The sequence below is a fragment of the Vitis riparia genome, chromosome 18 (assembly GCF_004353265.1).
Source record: "Vitis riparia cultivar Riparia Gloire de Montpellier isolate 1030 chromosome 18, EGFV_Vit.rip_1.0, whole genome shotgun sequence".
Classification (NCBI taxonomy): Eukaryota; Viridiplantae; Streptophyta; class Magnoliopsida; order Vitales; family Vitaceae; genus Vitis; species Vitis riparia.
In genome coordinates this window covers 20,756,193-20,774,556 of record NC_048448.1, presented here as the reverse complement: position 1 = coordinate 20,774,556, position 18,364 = coordinate 20,756,193, and the positions used below count along the sequence as shown (strand labels likewise).

Here is an 18,364-nt window from a genome sequence, read left to right as displayed (position 1 = left end):
AAGGTTTCAATTTAGAAAGCTTAATCTCCTCTTGGCTATCCTTGTTGTAGATTGGAGATCGGACAAGAGAAGTGAGGTGAGAAATGTTTTACTACAAGTTATTTTCTTAGCCCAATAGAATAATAGATTTTGAAATTAAGTGTTAATGACTCATTTGAAGTTTTCATAGATAAAAAGTGCTCTATAGATCCAAGGTCAATGTTGATTTCTCAAAGTCTCAAGGTTTCAATTTAGAAAGCTTAATCCCCTCTTGGCTATCCTTGTTGAAGATTGGAGATTGGACGAGAGAAGTGAGGTGAGAAATGTTTTACTACAAGTTATTTTCTTTGCCCAATAGAGTAATAGATTTTGAAATAAAGTGTCAATGACTCATTTGAAGTTTTCATAGATAAATAAATAAATAATAAAAAATTATTGTTTTACATACATTTTTAGCCACTAAGTAACAAACAAGTTGTGATACCCATTTATTTATTTTCATTTTATTCTTATGCATGAACTCTTCTAAGGTTCACAAAGATATTCAAAATTTGACAATATATATATATATATATATATATATATATCTTAACTTTTACTCAAATACCTCCACCCCTAAAAAGTTACATTGATTATAGTTTAAAGGATAAATTTAACTTACCTCCCTTAATGTTTGATCTAAATACATTTAGTTGTGATCATGAATTTGAAATTTTATTGAATATCTCTTTTATTTTGAATTAAAGTAGAGTTGAATGAAAAAATATATATAAAAAAAAATAGAGGATATATTTTATGAAATTTTTAGATGTATTTAGCTCAAATTTCAAGAAATATGAATGAAATTAACCCTATTTTAAATAGTTTTAAATGGTTTGTGTTAACTAAGTATTAAATTGAAATAATAAAATTATTGAATGGATAAGATTAAAGTATTAACATCAAGATGGAATGGCACGGCATTGGTGTCTATCATAGGCTTATAGCCTAACTAGTTGGTGTCTATCATGGCCTAACTAGTTTGATGTTCATCACCTAATTCAAAACCCATTAATTAAATTAAGCATACGATTAAAACGCTGGTCAAGGGGAGAGAGGGTGCAAATATCACATCAAATGTCACCAAAAACAAATATAGTCTTTTGCAATTGCTTCCGGGAATGGAGAAATCGAACATAAATTGACAATTTAAAAATAATAAAAATCCAAGTCAAACCACTAGATTTTATCTATACATAAAAATGATTCATATGAGTATTGTTCATTTTTCACAAAACTAGCGTCACTAGCTTACATTAAAAATAAATAAATTTATGAGTTATTTAAAAAATTATGACAAACTCACAACTACTAGTCAAACTTCACCGAACTTTTCAATCATTCTATTAAAGTAGAAAATTAAGCAAGGGGAGCTCTAATTATAATTGATTTATATTCATATAAAATCGTGAAAATCTTATATATATATATATATATATATATATATATACAACATGATTTAATCCCAAAAAATTTGTAAAGGAGATAGTTGTATTATTGAAAAGCTTATGCTACAGTTGTGTTTATAAATAAAAAATTCTTATACTTAGAATGTATTTAATAATGTTTTTTATTGAAAGGGTTTGTAATGAAAATATTTTATCTAAAAGTACTTTTTAGATAATCACCTATTAAAAGACACATTAAGACAATTATTTTAGAAAGTGTTTATAATATTTTTAATACTTAAAAAATTTTATTATTCAAGTATTTGAAATGTTAGAAACATTTTATAAATTTATTGTCAAACGCATTCTAAGTATTTCTTAATAAAATAATGCAAGTGGTTTTTTAACATTATAGTGATTTTTCAAATTTTTAAAAGTATTTTCTAAAATTTATTAAACACCTTTTTTTTTTTTTCCAAGGATACTTTTAAACTAAAATAATCCTTCTTAAAATCACTATGAAACGAGCTATTAATATTGTTGAAGATAATAAATATTATTTTGTTTTCATATGAGAAATGGGAAAGTGTTTAGCAGAATTAAAAGCACAATCAAAATACTCTTTTGATAAAATACTTAAATCATTTTCAACCATTTAAAAACACATAAACAAAGATAGACATGAAAATTTATATATTTCTCAAACCCATTTCACTTACTTTCCTTCATTATATAAAAATTAAATAATTTTAAAATATATAAAATTTTAACTAATTTTAATTATTATTTTTTTCATATTTTTCATAGTGAAACAAAAAAAATTAAAAAAAAAAAATCAATTTTCTAGTATTTTTTTCTTAATAGTTTCCAAGAACCAAACATAATCTATATTTTGGTTGTGCCATCATTTAAAAGGAAAAATTAAAAAGGAAAAGATAATGGGAAAAAGAGATAAATTTATATTTAAAAAAAATTGTTTATGAAGATAGTTAAGAAAACACTACTACTACTTCTACAATAATAATAATAATAATAATAATAATAATAATAATAATAATAATAATAAAAGCTAATTGGTGTTTTTAGGCGCGAACCTTTCGTTTTGTTAAAATTTATAGATCAAATTATGCAGTGAAGAATCTTAGAAAGCATAATCTTCTTGATGACAATGTCTAAAAAACAATAAGAAAAAGAGTAAGTGGCATCATATGCTTCAAATATGTTGACAATGGTAAAAAGCATTATTATATTTCAAGCCAAATATGTGTACAATTCACACTTCTCACAAGGGCCAAGGCATATTCCTTTTTAAAAAATAATAATAATTAATCATATTATTACTTTTGGACATGTAAATTTATCAAATTTATTTTTATTTAAATTTTCAATACTTTTAATAAATTGTAGAAAAAAATCATTATTATTTAAATAATGATATTAATTAACATATTCCAAAATTTAATTATAAACATTTCTAAAAAAATTAATTACAGTATATGAAATTTGTTACTGTTGAAAGTCAATTGATGCTGGTGACCAATCTATCTTAATGCAAGCTTCCCAATCTCTTGTATAGTACAAATTAACTCTTGGTCTAAGTCTAAAGCTGCAAACCCACATCATTTAGGTAACGATAAAATAAAAATATGTTCGAAATAATCAACAAATTGTTTACGTTAATTGAAAGCAGAGCATGAAATAATCCACACCAACCAATTATTAAAGAATGTACTTTTTTTTTCTACATTTTCATCACCTATGTTTAAGGAAAATTGGAAGGAGTTTTTTTTTTAACATTGTTTCTTCTTTTTTCTTTAGTAATTTATTTTTTCACATTTGCTTATGTTACCACTGGCTTCGGAAAAATAATATTTTTGAACATATATATATATATATATATATATATATTCATATTTTACATGAGTTGAACATAGACCAAAATTTTAAGGAAAAAATAAATAAGAAAAATAAAGTGAAAGAAAAAAAGGAAAAGTTATAAATTATTTCTCTTATTTGGTTGTTGCTTAGGAAAAAATTGAAGAAAGAAAATAAATTTTTTTAAAAAAGCTTTTTCCCATAATTTTCTTATTTATTTATTCTAAAGAAAATAGAAAAAAAAAAAAAGCAAAGGATGTGTTTGGTTCCTGTTTTCAAGAACTGTTTTCTGATCTTGAAAACAAAAACATAAAAAAACTTCTTTGAGGAAAGGGGTGTGTTTTTGTTTTTTGTGTTTTTCGTGTTCTCAAAAACCATTTTTTTGAGAATAATAAAAAATGTTTTCATTGTTTTTTCACTATTCATAGAATAGATTGTTTTTTGTTTTTTCTCTTTCTTCTTTTTGTGTTTTCTTACTTGTTTTTTGTGTTTCCACAAAGGTGAGCTCCACCTAACGACCATACTTCACCCCCACCGACAAACCCTTTCTTCTTCCTTAAATTATTAAAATTAATATACTTACACATGGTTACAAAGTCATCATTTGTTTAAGAAAATTATAACTGGTGCAAAAATTTCAAAATGAAATATTTTTTAAAAATTTAAATGAATTGTGCATATGAAAATTATTTATATATTTATAATATCAAGTTAATCGAAGAAAATACTTTATTAATTAAAAAAATAACTTTTAGACATATTTTTTGTTTTACTTATTCTAAAAAACTTTTTTATTAACTCAATAAAACATGTTTTTTTTTATAACAAAAACCATTTTCCAGAATTCAATTCCCAAACACTTTTTTTTTTTTGAAAACACAAAAAACTGTTTTCTAGAACAGTTTTCAAAAACAGAAATGAAATAGACCCTTTATTTTCCTTTTTTCTTTAATATTTCTTATTTATCATTCTTTTTAGTATTTAAACATAGGATGATTAATTTATTTAAATTTTATTCTTTATTTAATATTTTATTTAGAAATGGTGTGTGATGTGTGTTTAATATTACCCCTTATTTTCCTCATCCTTTCTACTAAAACAAAGTTTAAGACATTGTATTTAATGAAATTTTAGAAAAATGAAAAAAAAAATTGAAATTAAGGAAATCATAAACACAAGTATTTGAATCTTGTAAAATCTACTTCATATCATATTAATTTAGTGTATAAAGTTTTAATTCATTGAATAATAATCCTAAAAGAGTTTAAATTTCGATTTATAAAATAATTAAGGCTTATAGTGTGTTGTGGAGACCACGATGCAAGTCTTTTGAAGCAATAAATGTCAATGAATATAGTATATGAAGTTAAAAGGAAGTAATCTCTAAAAGTGAACTCCCACCCGATCTTGAGATCTCCTAGAGCTTCAAGATGACTCTAACACGAAACCTTTCTTTTTCCTCTTATAACTTGCTAAAGGGGTTTGCTTCCTGTTAGTAGGCAACACTTAGAAATAACCAAGATAAAAATATTAGAGAAGGTACTTCTTCTATGGTGGATTGATCAGCAAACCAACTTGCTTAGTTGTAGAACACGTGAAATAGTGCCGTCAACATTTGGATCATCATTAGCTGGGTTGCTATGATTTAACCATGAAGTTGGTAATGAAAATTTTAAAATAATATGTTGAAAATGTGTGTGCATTTTCAAACCAACTTGCTTATGATTGATCTGCAAACCAACTTGCTTAGTTGTAGAATACATGAAATAGTGCCGTCAACATTTGGATCATCATTAGCTGGGTTGCTATGATTTAACCATGAAGTTGGTAATGAAAATTTTAAAATAATATGTTGAAAATGTGTGTGCATTTTCAAACCAACTTGCTTATGATTGATCTGCAAACCAACTTGCTTAGTTGTAGAATACATGAAATAGTGCCGTCAACATTTGGATCATCATTAGCTGGGTTGCTATGATTTAACCATGACGTTGGTAATGAAAATTTTAAAATAATATATTGAAATGTGTGTGCATTGATCAGTTGGCTTTTAAATTGAGCAAAGCCGCAGTGAAAAGGACCATTATTTATTGTTATCTGCACTCTGACAAGGATTTGGATCGCTATGGATATTCTTGGCTCAACGCAACACAACAGTATGACAGTGATTGAAAAGAAAAGGCTTTAATACAAAGTCCTAGAAAGGAAAAATCATCACCCTCCATTTTATGATGCTTTTCTCTAAATTAGGTCAGAGGCCACATTCAATTTTTTTGGATGATCATTACACATGCTTCTGAGTTAATTAGTTCAAATATATTATGTGCTTTACAGCCAATTAACCCATTTCCATGATTTTATTTTGTTCTCGAGGATCTTCTTTGTAAGAATATGAACATAAAACTTAATATTAGGATCTGTATTTCCAAATTTGGAGCTGAAGATATCCTAATTAAGCAGCTTTCTGATTTTAAGGATTAATTGGATATTTTATATTAGGTTTGAAGGGCTTGAAAATCTAACCCTACTCAGATTACTTAAGGATATTTTATATCAGATGGAAGAAACGTGTTTCCATGAATACTGATACGGACAAGCATTGAATCATTGGACAAAGCGAGACGACCTAATTCACCGACTAATTATAATATAATTATTTGCATCTAGCTTAATCCTCTATAAATTTATAACCCTAGAAGGCATTCAGTTTTCAAGAAAAACATTTTTCATTAGCAAGAATACAAGTGTGGTTGATCATGAAGGTGTTCTGTTCCCAAATTTTAGGGTTACTTCTGTTTGTTGCTGTCCTTCCATGCAAAGCTTTGATTAACTATACTTTCATCGTAAGTATTAGTATCTTACGATGATATTACTGACCATGATATAAAATGGAATTATGAGCTGATTATGGCAGGAAAGGAATTAGAAACTAGTTATGGGCAAGCCATGGAGGACAAATTTTTCACCTGTCAATCTCAATGTGTCATGGTTTGGTGGTCTAATATTGAATGCTGTCATTCCTCCTTTTGGACTGAACGTCTTTATAATTTCAGGAGAGCATGAAGCAGCTGCATATAGATCATACTTGCATGCGGTCATAATTGTTAGATTACATACTTGTTACCTGTCATTTTATGTAGGTGAAAGAAACTCCATATACAAGACTATGCAGCACGAAGAACATCTTGACTGTGAATGGTCAGTTTCCGGGACCAACTCTATATGTTACCAAAGGAGAGACGGTCATTGTGGATGTCTACAACAAGGGCAGCTATAATATCACGATTCACTGGTATGACTTCCGGCCCTGTAAAAGCAAATTGAAGAGGGTTGAACCTGATGATATGATTATTGTGATAATAGTAACAATTTTGCAGGCATGGAGTGAAGATGCCAAGGTATCCATGGTCAGATGGCCCAGAATATGTCACACAGTGCCCGATCCAACCTGGAGGTAAGTTTAGCCAAAAGATCATATTTTCTTCAGAGGAAGGGACTCTATGGTGGCATGCTCATAGTGATTGGTCCCGAGCCACAGTCCATGGTGCTATCATCATCTACCCCAAGAAAGGAACTAGCTATCCTTTTCCCAAGCCTCATGCAGAAGTTCCCATCCTATTAGGTACGTATATATAAAAGTCTCCTTCAGTAATTACCCAATTTTCTATCTGGTTGCTAAATATAAGCAAATAGAGTTTAACCATAGCTACTGTTAGCAATGGAACAACAAAGAATTAAAAACTTGAAATGGTATGGAAATTGATGAAAAATATTAATTGCAGGAGAGTGGTGGAAGAAAGATATTATGGAGGTTCTTACGGAATTTGTTCAGAATGGAGGAGACCCCCAAATCTCGGATGCTTTCACTATTAATGGTCAACCTGGTGATCTGTATCCCTGCTCAAAACCAGGTCAAATCTCATTACAACCTCTGGAACCAATTTTCTCAAGTTTGTCGAAGATAGTGGAATTATTCTTTTTCTTAACATCTTACATTCCCTCATCCTATGAGCATATACTATATGATCATGGTACTGGTTTATAGTATTGTTATGTCAGCAGATAAATTTGCATATTTGGGTATTATCACTTGCATGACATGATTGCATTACTGGCAACATGAAAGTGATAATTATGGAAACAAGTAGTAAAAGGCCTACAAACGCATGCATTTTCGTTTCTAGTACTTCAAGGTGATTATGTTATTAGCCCTAGCCCAAGCTTGTCCTCTTCTACAATGAGGCATAAGGATTCCTTTGGCCTCTTAGCTCATTTCTAGGTTTCACAAACTCTCACCATTTTTATTGATTGTGATCAGTACTTTTCATGGGGTAGATAAATTTAGAAAACAAAGTGAATTAGGAAATATTCTATAACCTTGTTGTCTATTTCACAATTTACAGAAACATTTAAGCTTCTGGTTGATTTTGGCAAGATGTATCTCCTCCGAATAATCAATGTGGACATGCAAGACATTCTCTTCTTCTCCATTGCCAAACACCAAATCACCGTAGTTGGAACTGATGCCAGCTACACCAAGCCATTAGCACGAGATTACATCTCTATATCCCCTGGACAAACAATTGATGTCTTGCTCGAAGCCAACCAATCTCCGGACCACTACTACATGGCTGCTAGAGCATATTCAAGCGCAAAGGGGGTTGAATACGATAACACGACCACCACTGCAGTAGTTCAATACAATGGGAACTATACTCCTTCACCTCCTTCCTTGCCTTTTCTTCCTGACTATAATGACACAAATGCATCAGTTAACTTCACTGGTAGCCTCAGAAGCTTAGCAAATAAAGACCATCCGGTTGATGTCCCAACAAACATTACGACTCCATTGATCTTCACTGTTTCCATGAACACATTTCCATGCCCTCTTAACAGGACGTGTAAGGGTCCAAATGGGACTATGCTAGCTTCTAGTGTGAACAACATAAGCTTTGTAAACCCAAAGATCGATGTGCTCGAAGCATACTATTATCAAATAAATGGAGTGTTTGGAACTAGGTTTCCTAGTTTCCCACCATACGTATTTAATTTTACAGCAGAGTATCTGTCGTTGCTCCTAGAGTTACCGAATCGGTGGACTGAGGTTAAGGTACTGGACTATGACTCTGTGGTGGAGCTTGTCTTTCAGGGGACAAACTTGGTTGCAGGGACAGACCATCCCATACATCTCCATGGATACAGTTTCTATGTTGTTGGGTGGGGATTTGGGAATTTCAACATAGATAAGGACCCTTTGGGGTATAATCTAGTCGACCCTCCTCTTCAGAACACCATCGCTGTTCCGAAAAATGGTTGGACCACCGTCAGATTTAAGGCACACAACCCTGGTACGTAGGTCTCACGCATGGCATGCGCGCAACCAATATTGCTGCTATTGCAGTGTACATTATGATTTACTCTTATATTTCATTTTATTTGACAGGAGTTTGGTTGATGCACTGCCATATAGAACGCCACCTTACATGGGGCATGGACATGGTGTTTATAGTGAAAAACGGCCCAAGTCCAGAGGTACAATTATTACCTCCACCTCCGGACATGCCTCCATGTTGAAGCCCCTCAATACTCGATCGTGATTTTCTTCGTAATTAATTATTGTGTATATTTGCAGTCAGCATATTGATTGGGTAACAAATACCGTGAAACTCAAAGCCAAATAGAATTTACTTGGAAATTCCTTACCATGTAATTGAATGTTTATCAAATAAGTAATGCTACATTTTCCTACGAGGTTGCATGGTGTAGTTGCTTCTGAGCTCCTTCCTAATTTGTATGCAACAACGAATTTGTCACCACCTGAATTTCAGATGATTTAGAACCCAACCCAAGGTCGAAAGATTTGACTTTAAGGGTTACTCTTATCCAAACAAATAGTGAACTAGTTAAACTAATTTCTCTAAAATCTTAATCTTAAAAGAATAAATAAATAAAAATACTAGCAATTATATTATATAGATCATCTAGGTAAGTCATAATTATTACAACAAAAATTAATCGTAAATCTTCAAACATTATAATAATTCAATAATAAATTACACTATGCCACTCGAATATAAACTATTGCATTTGGAATAATTACAAGTAAATCAAGGTAATTATGGTTTGTTGCAAAGTCTCTTGAAGAGCATTAGTAGACATTGATCTTTTCATCAACTACATTTGCATAGAATTTTTTTTGAAATAGGGATGTTTCCACCCAAGTGAAAGTATTATAACTTAAATTAATTAAAGGCTTAACATAAACATTAAAATACTATAATTATCTTGCACTTGTTATGAAATGATACCGGATAATTTGAAAATAGAATAATAAAAAGAAAACTAGAGCAGTAAATAAAACAATAAATAAAATAATGGGCAAAGTACTTATGTGGTAAAATCCTTTTAATTAAGAAAGAAACCTCCGCAAGGCAAGACCGAAAAATATCCACTATATGAAGACAAAATTACAACCTCTCTCTCAATTAAGAGGAGAGAATATAAAAGATTACAAAAGAATAAAAGCCTTTTTTTGGGATGAATAGTATAGGGGGTAGAGACCTTTTATAGGACAAGAAAGCTCTCATCTTTTTGTCTTTTTCCGATGTGCAATGACTTCAACCTTAACATTCTCATACTTGAAGTCATTCTTCTATGTCTTGCCCTATCACATGCTGCTTACGTTACTGCCAAGCCATAAGAGGATTTGTACCAATTGAACTTATTAGTATTAACCAGTTTTGTCAAGGCATCTGCTAGATTGACCTTCATATCGATCTTTTGTATATTCACAGTTCCTTTTTCTACCACTTCTCGAACAAAATGATATTGAACTTCTATGTGCTTAGTCCTGGAATGAAAGGTGGGATTCCTTGCAATGTGTAAGGCACTTTGACTATCACAAAAGAGGGAAATCTTCTATTGTTTGTATCCAAACTCCTTCAATAACCTTTTAATTCAGATAGCTTCTTTGCATGCATGTGTAGCTATCATGTACTTTGCTTCTATCGTAGATAGAGCCATAACAATTTGAAGTTTTGAAACCCAGCTCACAACTCTTGTATGTGTGAACACATAGCCCATAGTGGATTTCCTCTTATCAAGATCACCTGCAAAGTCTGAATGCGCATAACCTTTGATAGTGAATTTTGATCCTCTAAAACATAATATAGCATTTGAGGTCCCTTTGATGTATCTAAGGATCTTCTTCACTATATTTTCCAATGCTCTCTCCCCAGATTTTCCATGAACTAACTTATCGCTCCCATTGCTTGTGCAATGTTTGTTCTTGTACAAATCATAGCACACATTAAGCTTCCCATTGTTGTTGCATATGCTGTTTGAGATAGTTCCTACTGGCATCTTAGATCTGAGTAATGAAAGCAACACCAATTTTTTTAAAAATTGATCTTTTAGGGTTAAAGTACTCACCTTTAGGTTTGGATGTTCCCAAACCTCAAATTCCAAGTGTTGAATACGACTTTGAAGTTGTTGGAATTCTCGCAAACCCACGATCTTCTGCCTGATGACTCAACCTTGTTCTTGGCACACTTCTGGTGGGGAGGAAATGAGGGTGGAGGCTATGGTTTTCTTTCTCCATGGATGGTGGAATAAAAAAGTTATGGAAACCCTAACCCCTAGGGGGTATTTATAGGGTTCCTAATTAAGCTTAAGTAACTTGAGCCCACATGGGCTTGAGTAGAATTCGGTAAGGAATAAATAAGATAAGGGGAAATGCCGACATAACCACTCATGAAAGCTTGAATCATCTTTGTAGACTTTAATCGGTTGTCCTTTAACAATACTTAATAGTAGATCCAATTTCGGCATCATGTAGAACTAAGATCCTAAGTACTGGCATATTCCCATGATAATGAGATCAGGCCATCAATATCAGAGGCCAATTTGCTACCTAGCTTAATCCCATAAGTCATTGGCATATTTACTACCAGTACATAAGTCATTATCTTCTTTTCAGGGATGGGTGCTAAGTAGCCTCAATATCCTTTATTTTACCTACCACTTCGACTTTGCTAGAAGAAAGTTTTTAACATTGGCGGCGGGGGTCCTAATTGATTAATTAACCCAATAGGACCTACTAATTAATCAATTAACCTGATTTAAAGATCTTGTTCACTTACTCTTGTGCAACCTTGTGTAATTACCAAAACACCCTTATGCATAAAAGTGAACCTAGAGCTAATCCATGCCAACAAGGTATATGAGCTCAAAGTGGGGACCATTGAGACCCATAGGAGTACTGGCTCCCATAGAATCCAATTTTGAAGTTCATTCAACATCCCACTATAGAGAATCAACTGAACTATAGTATCCTATGTAAATAACAACGAGACACTAAGTGCTCAAGTCCATGACCTACTATCCATTATGTTTAGTCTCCCAATGAATTGGTGTCCATAGTCTAACAAGGTGAAAACTATTAGCCTTTCAAGACTACCTCTACTATCCTTGAGTTATAGATCCTCTTATTGTATATTCAATTGACATGCCTTAGCTCTTAAAGAGCCTATGTTAAGTTCCACATAAGGAACTACAATGATCATAGTTTCCATGAACACACCTCCTTAGGATCACCCAAGAGGACACACTATTTCAATCCCATGAGATATCATGGTGCCTCTATTGAGAATACCTATTACTATCGGCTTCCACCAATAGTGACCCAATCCATAAGAAATATATGATTAGCTTACGATCTCACCCTTAGGTCAAAGCCACTGCTAACTTTAACATAAGCTCAATATTCTCTCAAGGTTAAGAGATAACACAATGAAACAACTTGGTGAGGTCATAACTACTTGATAGCCTTAAGTTATGACTCACCATAGGTCCTATCCAATTGTAACCATACACACTAGTTCACTCACCATGGGAAATTGACCGAACTTCTCTATTGTACCAAAATACTTAGCCTTTTTATGTAGCAACTCTGGTAAAAAAAAACTGGATAAAGAGGCACTACAGCTTTTATAGTACTCCGGGTATCGTCCTCAAAGACTAGCTTATGGAAATTGTCAATACTAGAATAATTGAATTGCTTTTATTTAAATCCTAAAGTGAAAAACCATATGTGAATAATGTGAAACTAAGTAAAAGAAATTAAATTAATAGAAAAATAAATATTGATTTTAAATTCGATTGATTCAAGTTTGGGGCTTTCCAGAATCCAACCTAGGGTATAGAAATTAGAGAAAACAAGGGTCTTTTAAGTAATATGATCTTAGGGTTTTGGGATCCTTGGCCGCTTATGATCAAGTTGAGTTCTATAACTCAAAATTGCATCTAAAACCTAATTTTTCCTTTTTAAAATTGATTCCTAAAACCATCAAATGAATGAGATTAATTACCAGTTTAAGATTTAGCTTTTTAACCCTTCCTACTCCTTATAGCTTTGTTTTGGGGCAAATAACAATAGGGAAGACTAGGATAACCAATGATCAAGAATTACTAAGAATCACTAGTATCGGGTAATAATCTATCGTATCATTCCCTAAACTAACTCACAGGGATAGGATAAAAAAAATGATAAATTGTCACCCAACCAATAATTAATCTCATTGTTATAATAATTTACCCATTGTCCTTATAGGTTTCCTAGCCCTTAGGTTTTCATGCTTCAAGCCCCAAGTTGGCTCTTAGCCTCTCATGGGGGTGATGTCACGTTCATAATCCATAATAGGGTAAAAATCCATAATTTAAATCAAAAGAACCTAAAACAATATATTTAATAAATAAGAAAAATAAAACAAACCAAAGTTCTTGTCTTCTTCTACCTTCAATGTCAAACTCTCCGAAAAAAGATCTAAGATCCCTCAAACCTAGAACTAAGAGAGTTTATATAATATCATCAATTACCTAACATGTGTCACACTCTCATTGGCCACTTATTACAAAAATAATTATCTAAAAATGATTAAAAATAATAAAATGGTGATTTCTAATTGTGTAGGGCCCACTAGGGCTGATGGGGTGCCTTGGATGCAATTCTCGAAGTAGAGGAGGCGAACTATCAATGTGGCAGTGTGTAAATTCGAAATTGGGGTAATTTCAAATTGGATTTCGAATTCATAAGTTGAATTTTGAAAACATTTTGAAATGGTCTTTCAACTCTACATAGTTATCTTCAAATGGCCATAACTTCTTCATTTCAACTCCGATTTGCACACTATTTGAAGAGTTGGTCTTTTGATTTCCTTATATTCAAAATGATATCTAGTATGTATAAAATGGACTCTAGGAAGTACTCCAAATTTGTCCTCAAATCAAAGTATATGTTGCCATCAGATTTTTGAGTTCTAAATTTCCATGCAGCTGAATCTTGCTTCATGCCTCATTTTCCATGTTTTCTTGCCTTCTTTCTTACTCTATAATGGTCATTTATCATTTTCCAAACTCATGATATCCTCGTCTTGTCTTTTCTCATGGTCCATGAGTCTTGACTCACTTATTTCCTCATTTAGCCCTTTCTTAATCTTTCAAAATATAAAGTGATTCAACTTGTACCCTTTTCTTCCCTTGAACCTGAGATTAATCTCCAAAATACAAATTAAACTCATGGCTAGGGCCTTAGATTCCATTTAGGTCAAGTTGGGTGATTTGAATGTCCTTTGGTGCACAAATCATATCAAATATGTGCTATTATAGCACATATTTTGGCTCCAATTAGAAACCTATCTCGATAGCCAAGACCAGCCATCTTTCCAACTAGGAGATGGTGCACTACAACCTTTAATGGGTTGCCTAGACCCATGAATCAGTTGTGAACAAGCCATCTATTTACAAGGAATCTATGACTTAGATTTTTTTATACAACTCTTAATGCACCTAAGTCACGTACAATTCAAAAGATGTAGGCAAGAATGCTCATAAAGTATAATACATGGAATAAGGATAGATAAAAGTGAAACTAGAATATCATTAAATAAATAATGAATTCCAAATTTCTTACATCATGTAATGCTTTTAAGGGCTTTATGCTAACATTCTCCCACTAGTCCTCAAAGTATCATGCCTATAAGGCATGCCAAATACACATCTAAAACCTATCTTTTCTTGTGACAAACAAAGACTCTCCCTGTCAATGTCTTAATGTAGGGATCCACAAGGTTCTCCACATAAGGTATCTTGACAACCATCACATCACCCTTTAAACTATCTCAACACTTTGGAGCAAAAGCACATAATCCCTTGTTCTAAAAAAATACTTGAGTATATGCTTGACATAACATAATTTTTCTATTCTTGTTATCCCTAAGGACTTTAAACTCAAGAATGTATTGTGACTCTTCTAGATTTTCATCTAAAACCAAGTAGACAACCAGATCTTGATTGATGACAATATCACTACATCATTCTCAATGAGTAGATTGTCATCTATCTATAAGATCCTAGAACACCACCATGCTTCCCTGCAGTTTCTTGTACACACAAGGTCCTTTACTATGAAAATATCCGGTTACATCATATAGATGATAATATCAAGATAATCATTTAAGAACACTATCTTGACATCCTATTGCAATATCACATAAATGAGATGTTCCACAATGGATAAGAGTACTCCAATGGATTTGAGTATGGCTACTGGTGAAAAGGTTTCTTATAGTTGAAATAATGTTTCAAACGATAACCTTTTCCATCTACTCCTTTATTCCTCTTGTAGACCAACTTACACCTATGGGGTTTGTCCATTCAAGTGCTTTTATAGGAACCTAGACTATATTAGAATTACAAGGATTCTAACTCTACCTCCATAGCCTTTTGCCAAAGATGTGCATCCACATCGCTCATTGCTTCATCATAATCTATGCGATCAATCTCATATTCCTCTAGAATGACCTCGAAAGACTCTTCCAAATACATGAATCGGTCTAGTTGTTTAACAACACTCCTACTATGATGAGACATCAGTGTATTAAAAATGGGAATGGTTGGTGTTGGATCCATAGTATCTTGTGTATAGTGTGACTATCTTCTAGTATACTCCAATCTATATCATTGTTTTTCTTATTACATATCATATAGTCTTCATAAGAAATCTGGTATTTATAGGAACAAACACCTTTTAATAATCCTTACTATAAAGTAATAATCCTGAAGTCCTCTTAGATATCCTATAAACTAATACACGTATTTAGAGAAAAAGGTATTACATAGTCTCTAAGATATATCCCCAAAGAACATGGGAAGTAATAATAAACCAATCACCAATCTCACTATATCTATCAAAGTTCAATATCTTCTTTTCATTACTCCATTTTACAATGGAGTCCTTAGTGCACACAATTGGGATATCATCTCATACTCCATATGGAAATGATCAAACCTACTAAACACACCACCTTAATCTAATCGAAGTGCCTTGATATGTTTAACAAATAGGTTATATGATTTTGCCTTAAATTCAATGAATTTATCCAAGGCATCAGATTTCCTATCTTCATATCGAAACCTAGAGTATTTATTAGTAAAATTATCAAATACGCATGTTTTCCATGCATAAACATAAAAAGGTTCATACACGTCAGTACGTACTGGCTCCAAACATTCCTTGGTTCCAAGTCCTTTTAGAAATAAAGGGGGCCTTTTGGTCATCTTACAATCTATACAATATTCGTAGACTAAAAGATCCTATAGAATAAAAGTGTCAAGAATTGAGATCAATCTTTGGATCCTATTTAGATTAATATGACCTAGGCATTAGAAGCCAAATGTTTGATTAATGTCGGGTTCTTTCTTTTAGTGAGATCTTACTACTCTCATTACATGGCAAAGTGATAATGGAGTCTCACATAAAAGAGAAAATACCTCCCACTAACTTATACAACTCTTGCAACTAAAGCTAAGGTAAGTACGATCCCATCAAGTGACCTTCTCATTTGTTGATAATGGGCCTAGAATCTATCCATCATAATTGGTGAAATCCACCACTATGAGTTCAACAACAAGGACATGTTGTGTACTTGCCTATCCTTAGGCACTCCAAGAATTCCTTTTCTAGTGTCCTAAAAGGTCATAAAGGAATCACTACCTATAAGTTTGTTCTCTCATTCATTTTCTTGAACTTTCCTTATTTGGTGTTGTTCTTCTTATTCTTGATAGAAGAGCCTGAAGTACCTTGACTTCCATATGTACACCCTTCTACTCTTTTAGAATCTTCTTACCCATCCAAAAGGAATTTGGTAAGATCTCTAAGATAATATGAATCCTAGTATTCATAATAGTCCTAAGGGCAACTTGTCTAGTTGACTACCCTTATCACCAAATAACCCTTGCAACTTTAAAAAGAATATCATAGACCATGGCAATGGACATGTGTTGTTTTTTCAACACATTATCTAACGATCCAAGTATGAGACACTTGGTTTTTTTATCTATCTTATGCCACCTTTGATATGCTTCTCTTATTTTATGATATGTTTGTTCAAAGGAAATAACAAACTCTAATTAAATCAACTTTTATACAATTAATACTATATCTAGATTATTTTCAATCTATAACTAGGTCTATTTTAAATATGAGATAAAAAGTGACATGTTAAAGACATGATATCTATAATAAATATAATAATTCCATGTATTAATAAAAGGAACTTAAACATTCAAGGCAAGTTGGTAATTAATATAGCAAAAATGTAGTGCTTTGAAACTACATGTCCTTTTACAAGGTATCCTAGTATCATAAGAATCAAACCTCACTACAAGAAATAGGATTTTAGGTGACGGTCCCCAACCGTCACCAAATCTTATATATCCATGACCAAAACCTATTGTCACGGTCTTATGAAACCGTGATCGAGCGTCACAGTACGAGGCGTAGCTAATGGAATTGGTCATGGTTTCCTAAGTAATCGTGACCATATGATTTCTTTTTTTGTGACAGCCATACAAAAACTGTGACCAAAAGTTAAGAATACTTTATTGTTTATTAGTTGATTTAGTCACGATCAGGTAATAAGTCGTGACTATATGTTTAACCTATAGTCATGGTCAAGTAATAAACCGTAACTAAATGTACACTTATAGTCATGGGTAAAGTTAGCGACCGTGACGATATGTAAGCTTATGGTCATGGTCAAGTAAGTTACCGTGACTAAATGTCAACTTATGGATTAATGTAAACTTATGGTCACGGTCAATTCCTTGATCATGACTAAATATATGTCTATAGTCACGGTTAATTAAATGATTGTGACTAAATGTAATCTTATGGTCACGGTTAATCCTCTAACCGTGACTAAATGTATGTCTATAGTCACGGTTAATTAAATGACTATGACTAACTGTAATCTTAACCGTGACTAAATGTACATCTATAGTCACGGTAAATTAATGACTGTGACTAAATGTAATCTTATGGTCACGGTTAATCCCCTAACCGTGACTACGTATATGTCTATAGTCACGGTTAATTAAATGAATGTGACTAAATATAATCTTTTGGTCACGGTCAATCCCCTAACTGTGACTAAATGTATCTTATGGTCACAATTTTTTAGTAGTCGTGACTAAAATTTGTTATATTTAGACATTAGTCTTTTATAAATTCAGATTTCCCAAACTTATTATAAACCTGAACAAACTCATTTTAGACCTATATATGCAATTAATCAATTTAGCAATTAAAACAATTTCAATATAGTACAATATATTACAATCAACTATCCCAAGCTAGTTAAAAACTTATATATCAATATAAGTCATTAAATAACAAAAACATAATATAACAAAAAAAAGCAAACAAACAAAGAACAAAGAGATTCAAATTTAGTTTCAAATTCTAACATAATATAACAAATCAATGACATAATTTCTTTCTTCACGGTCATGCTTCGTTTCAACATCATGCAAATATCTTGAACAAAAGGTTGTACATTCTTCTACTATGTACCCCTTTGCAATAGAACCTTTTGGACGACTCTTATTACAGACATAAGATCATTCCACAACATGATAGATTTATTTCATGAACTATATGAAACCTAATATACATAAAATTAATTGAATGAGAACATACTGCTCGATAGGATACATCCATCGATATTGCACTAGTCTAGTGACCT

General features: G+C 32.0%; 1 protein-coding gene across 1 annotated transcript; it reads left to right on the top strand.

The window, feature by feature from the left end:
- Positions 1 to 6,216: 6,216 nt before the first annotated feature.
- On the top strand, positions 6,217 to 9,027 carry LOC117905525 (laccase-14-like). The gene is made up of 6 exons (XM_034818432.1): positions 6,217 to 6,318; positions 6,422 to 6,573; positions 6,659 to 6,903; positions 7,064 to 7,192; positions 7,685 to 8,629; positions 8,725 to 9,027. Exons 1-6 carry the CDS (start codon positions 6,217 to 6,219, stop codon positions 8,853 to 8,855), a joined length of 1,704 nt encoding a protein of 567 aa, XP_034674323.1. The 3' UTR covers positions 8,856 to 9,027.
- The last annotated feature ends 9,337 nt before the right edge of the window (positions 9,028 to 18,364 follow it).

What these genes read in the sequence shown, in the direction of transcription:
- LOC117905525 (XM_034818432.1), top strand. Translation starts at nt 6,217, where the DNA reads ATGGGCAAGCCATGGAGGACAAATTTTTCACCTGTCAATCTCAATGTG. An exon ending in TATAATATCACGATTCACTG is followed by an intron (nt 6,574 to 6,658) that starts GTATGACTTCCG and finishes ACAATTTTGCAG; the next exon opens with GCATGGAGTGAAGATGCCAA. An exon ending in AGAAGTTCCCATCCTATTAG is followed by an intron (nt 6,904 to 7,063) that starts GTACGTATATAT and finishes TATTAATTGCAG; the next exon opens with GAGAGTGGTGGAAGAAAGAT.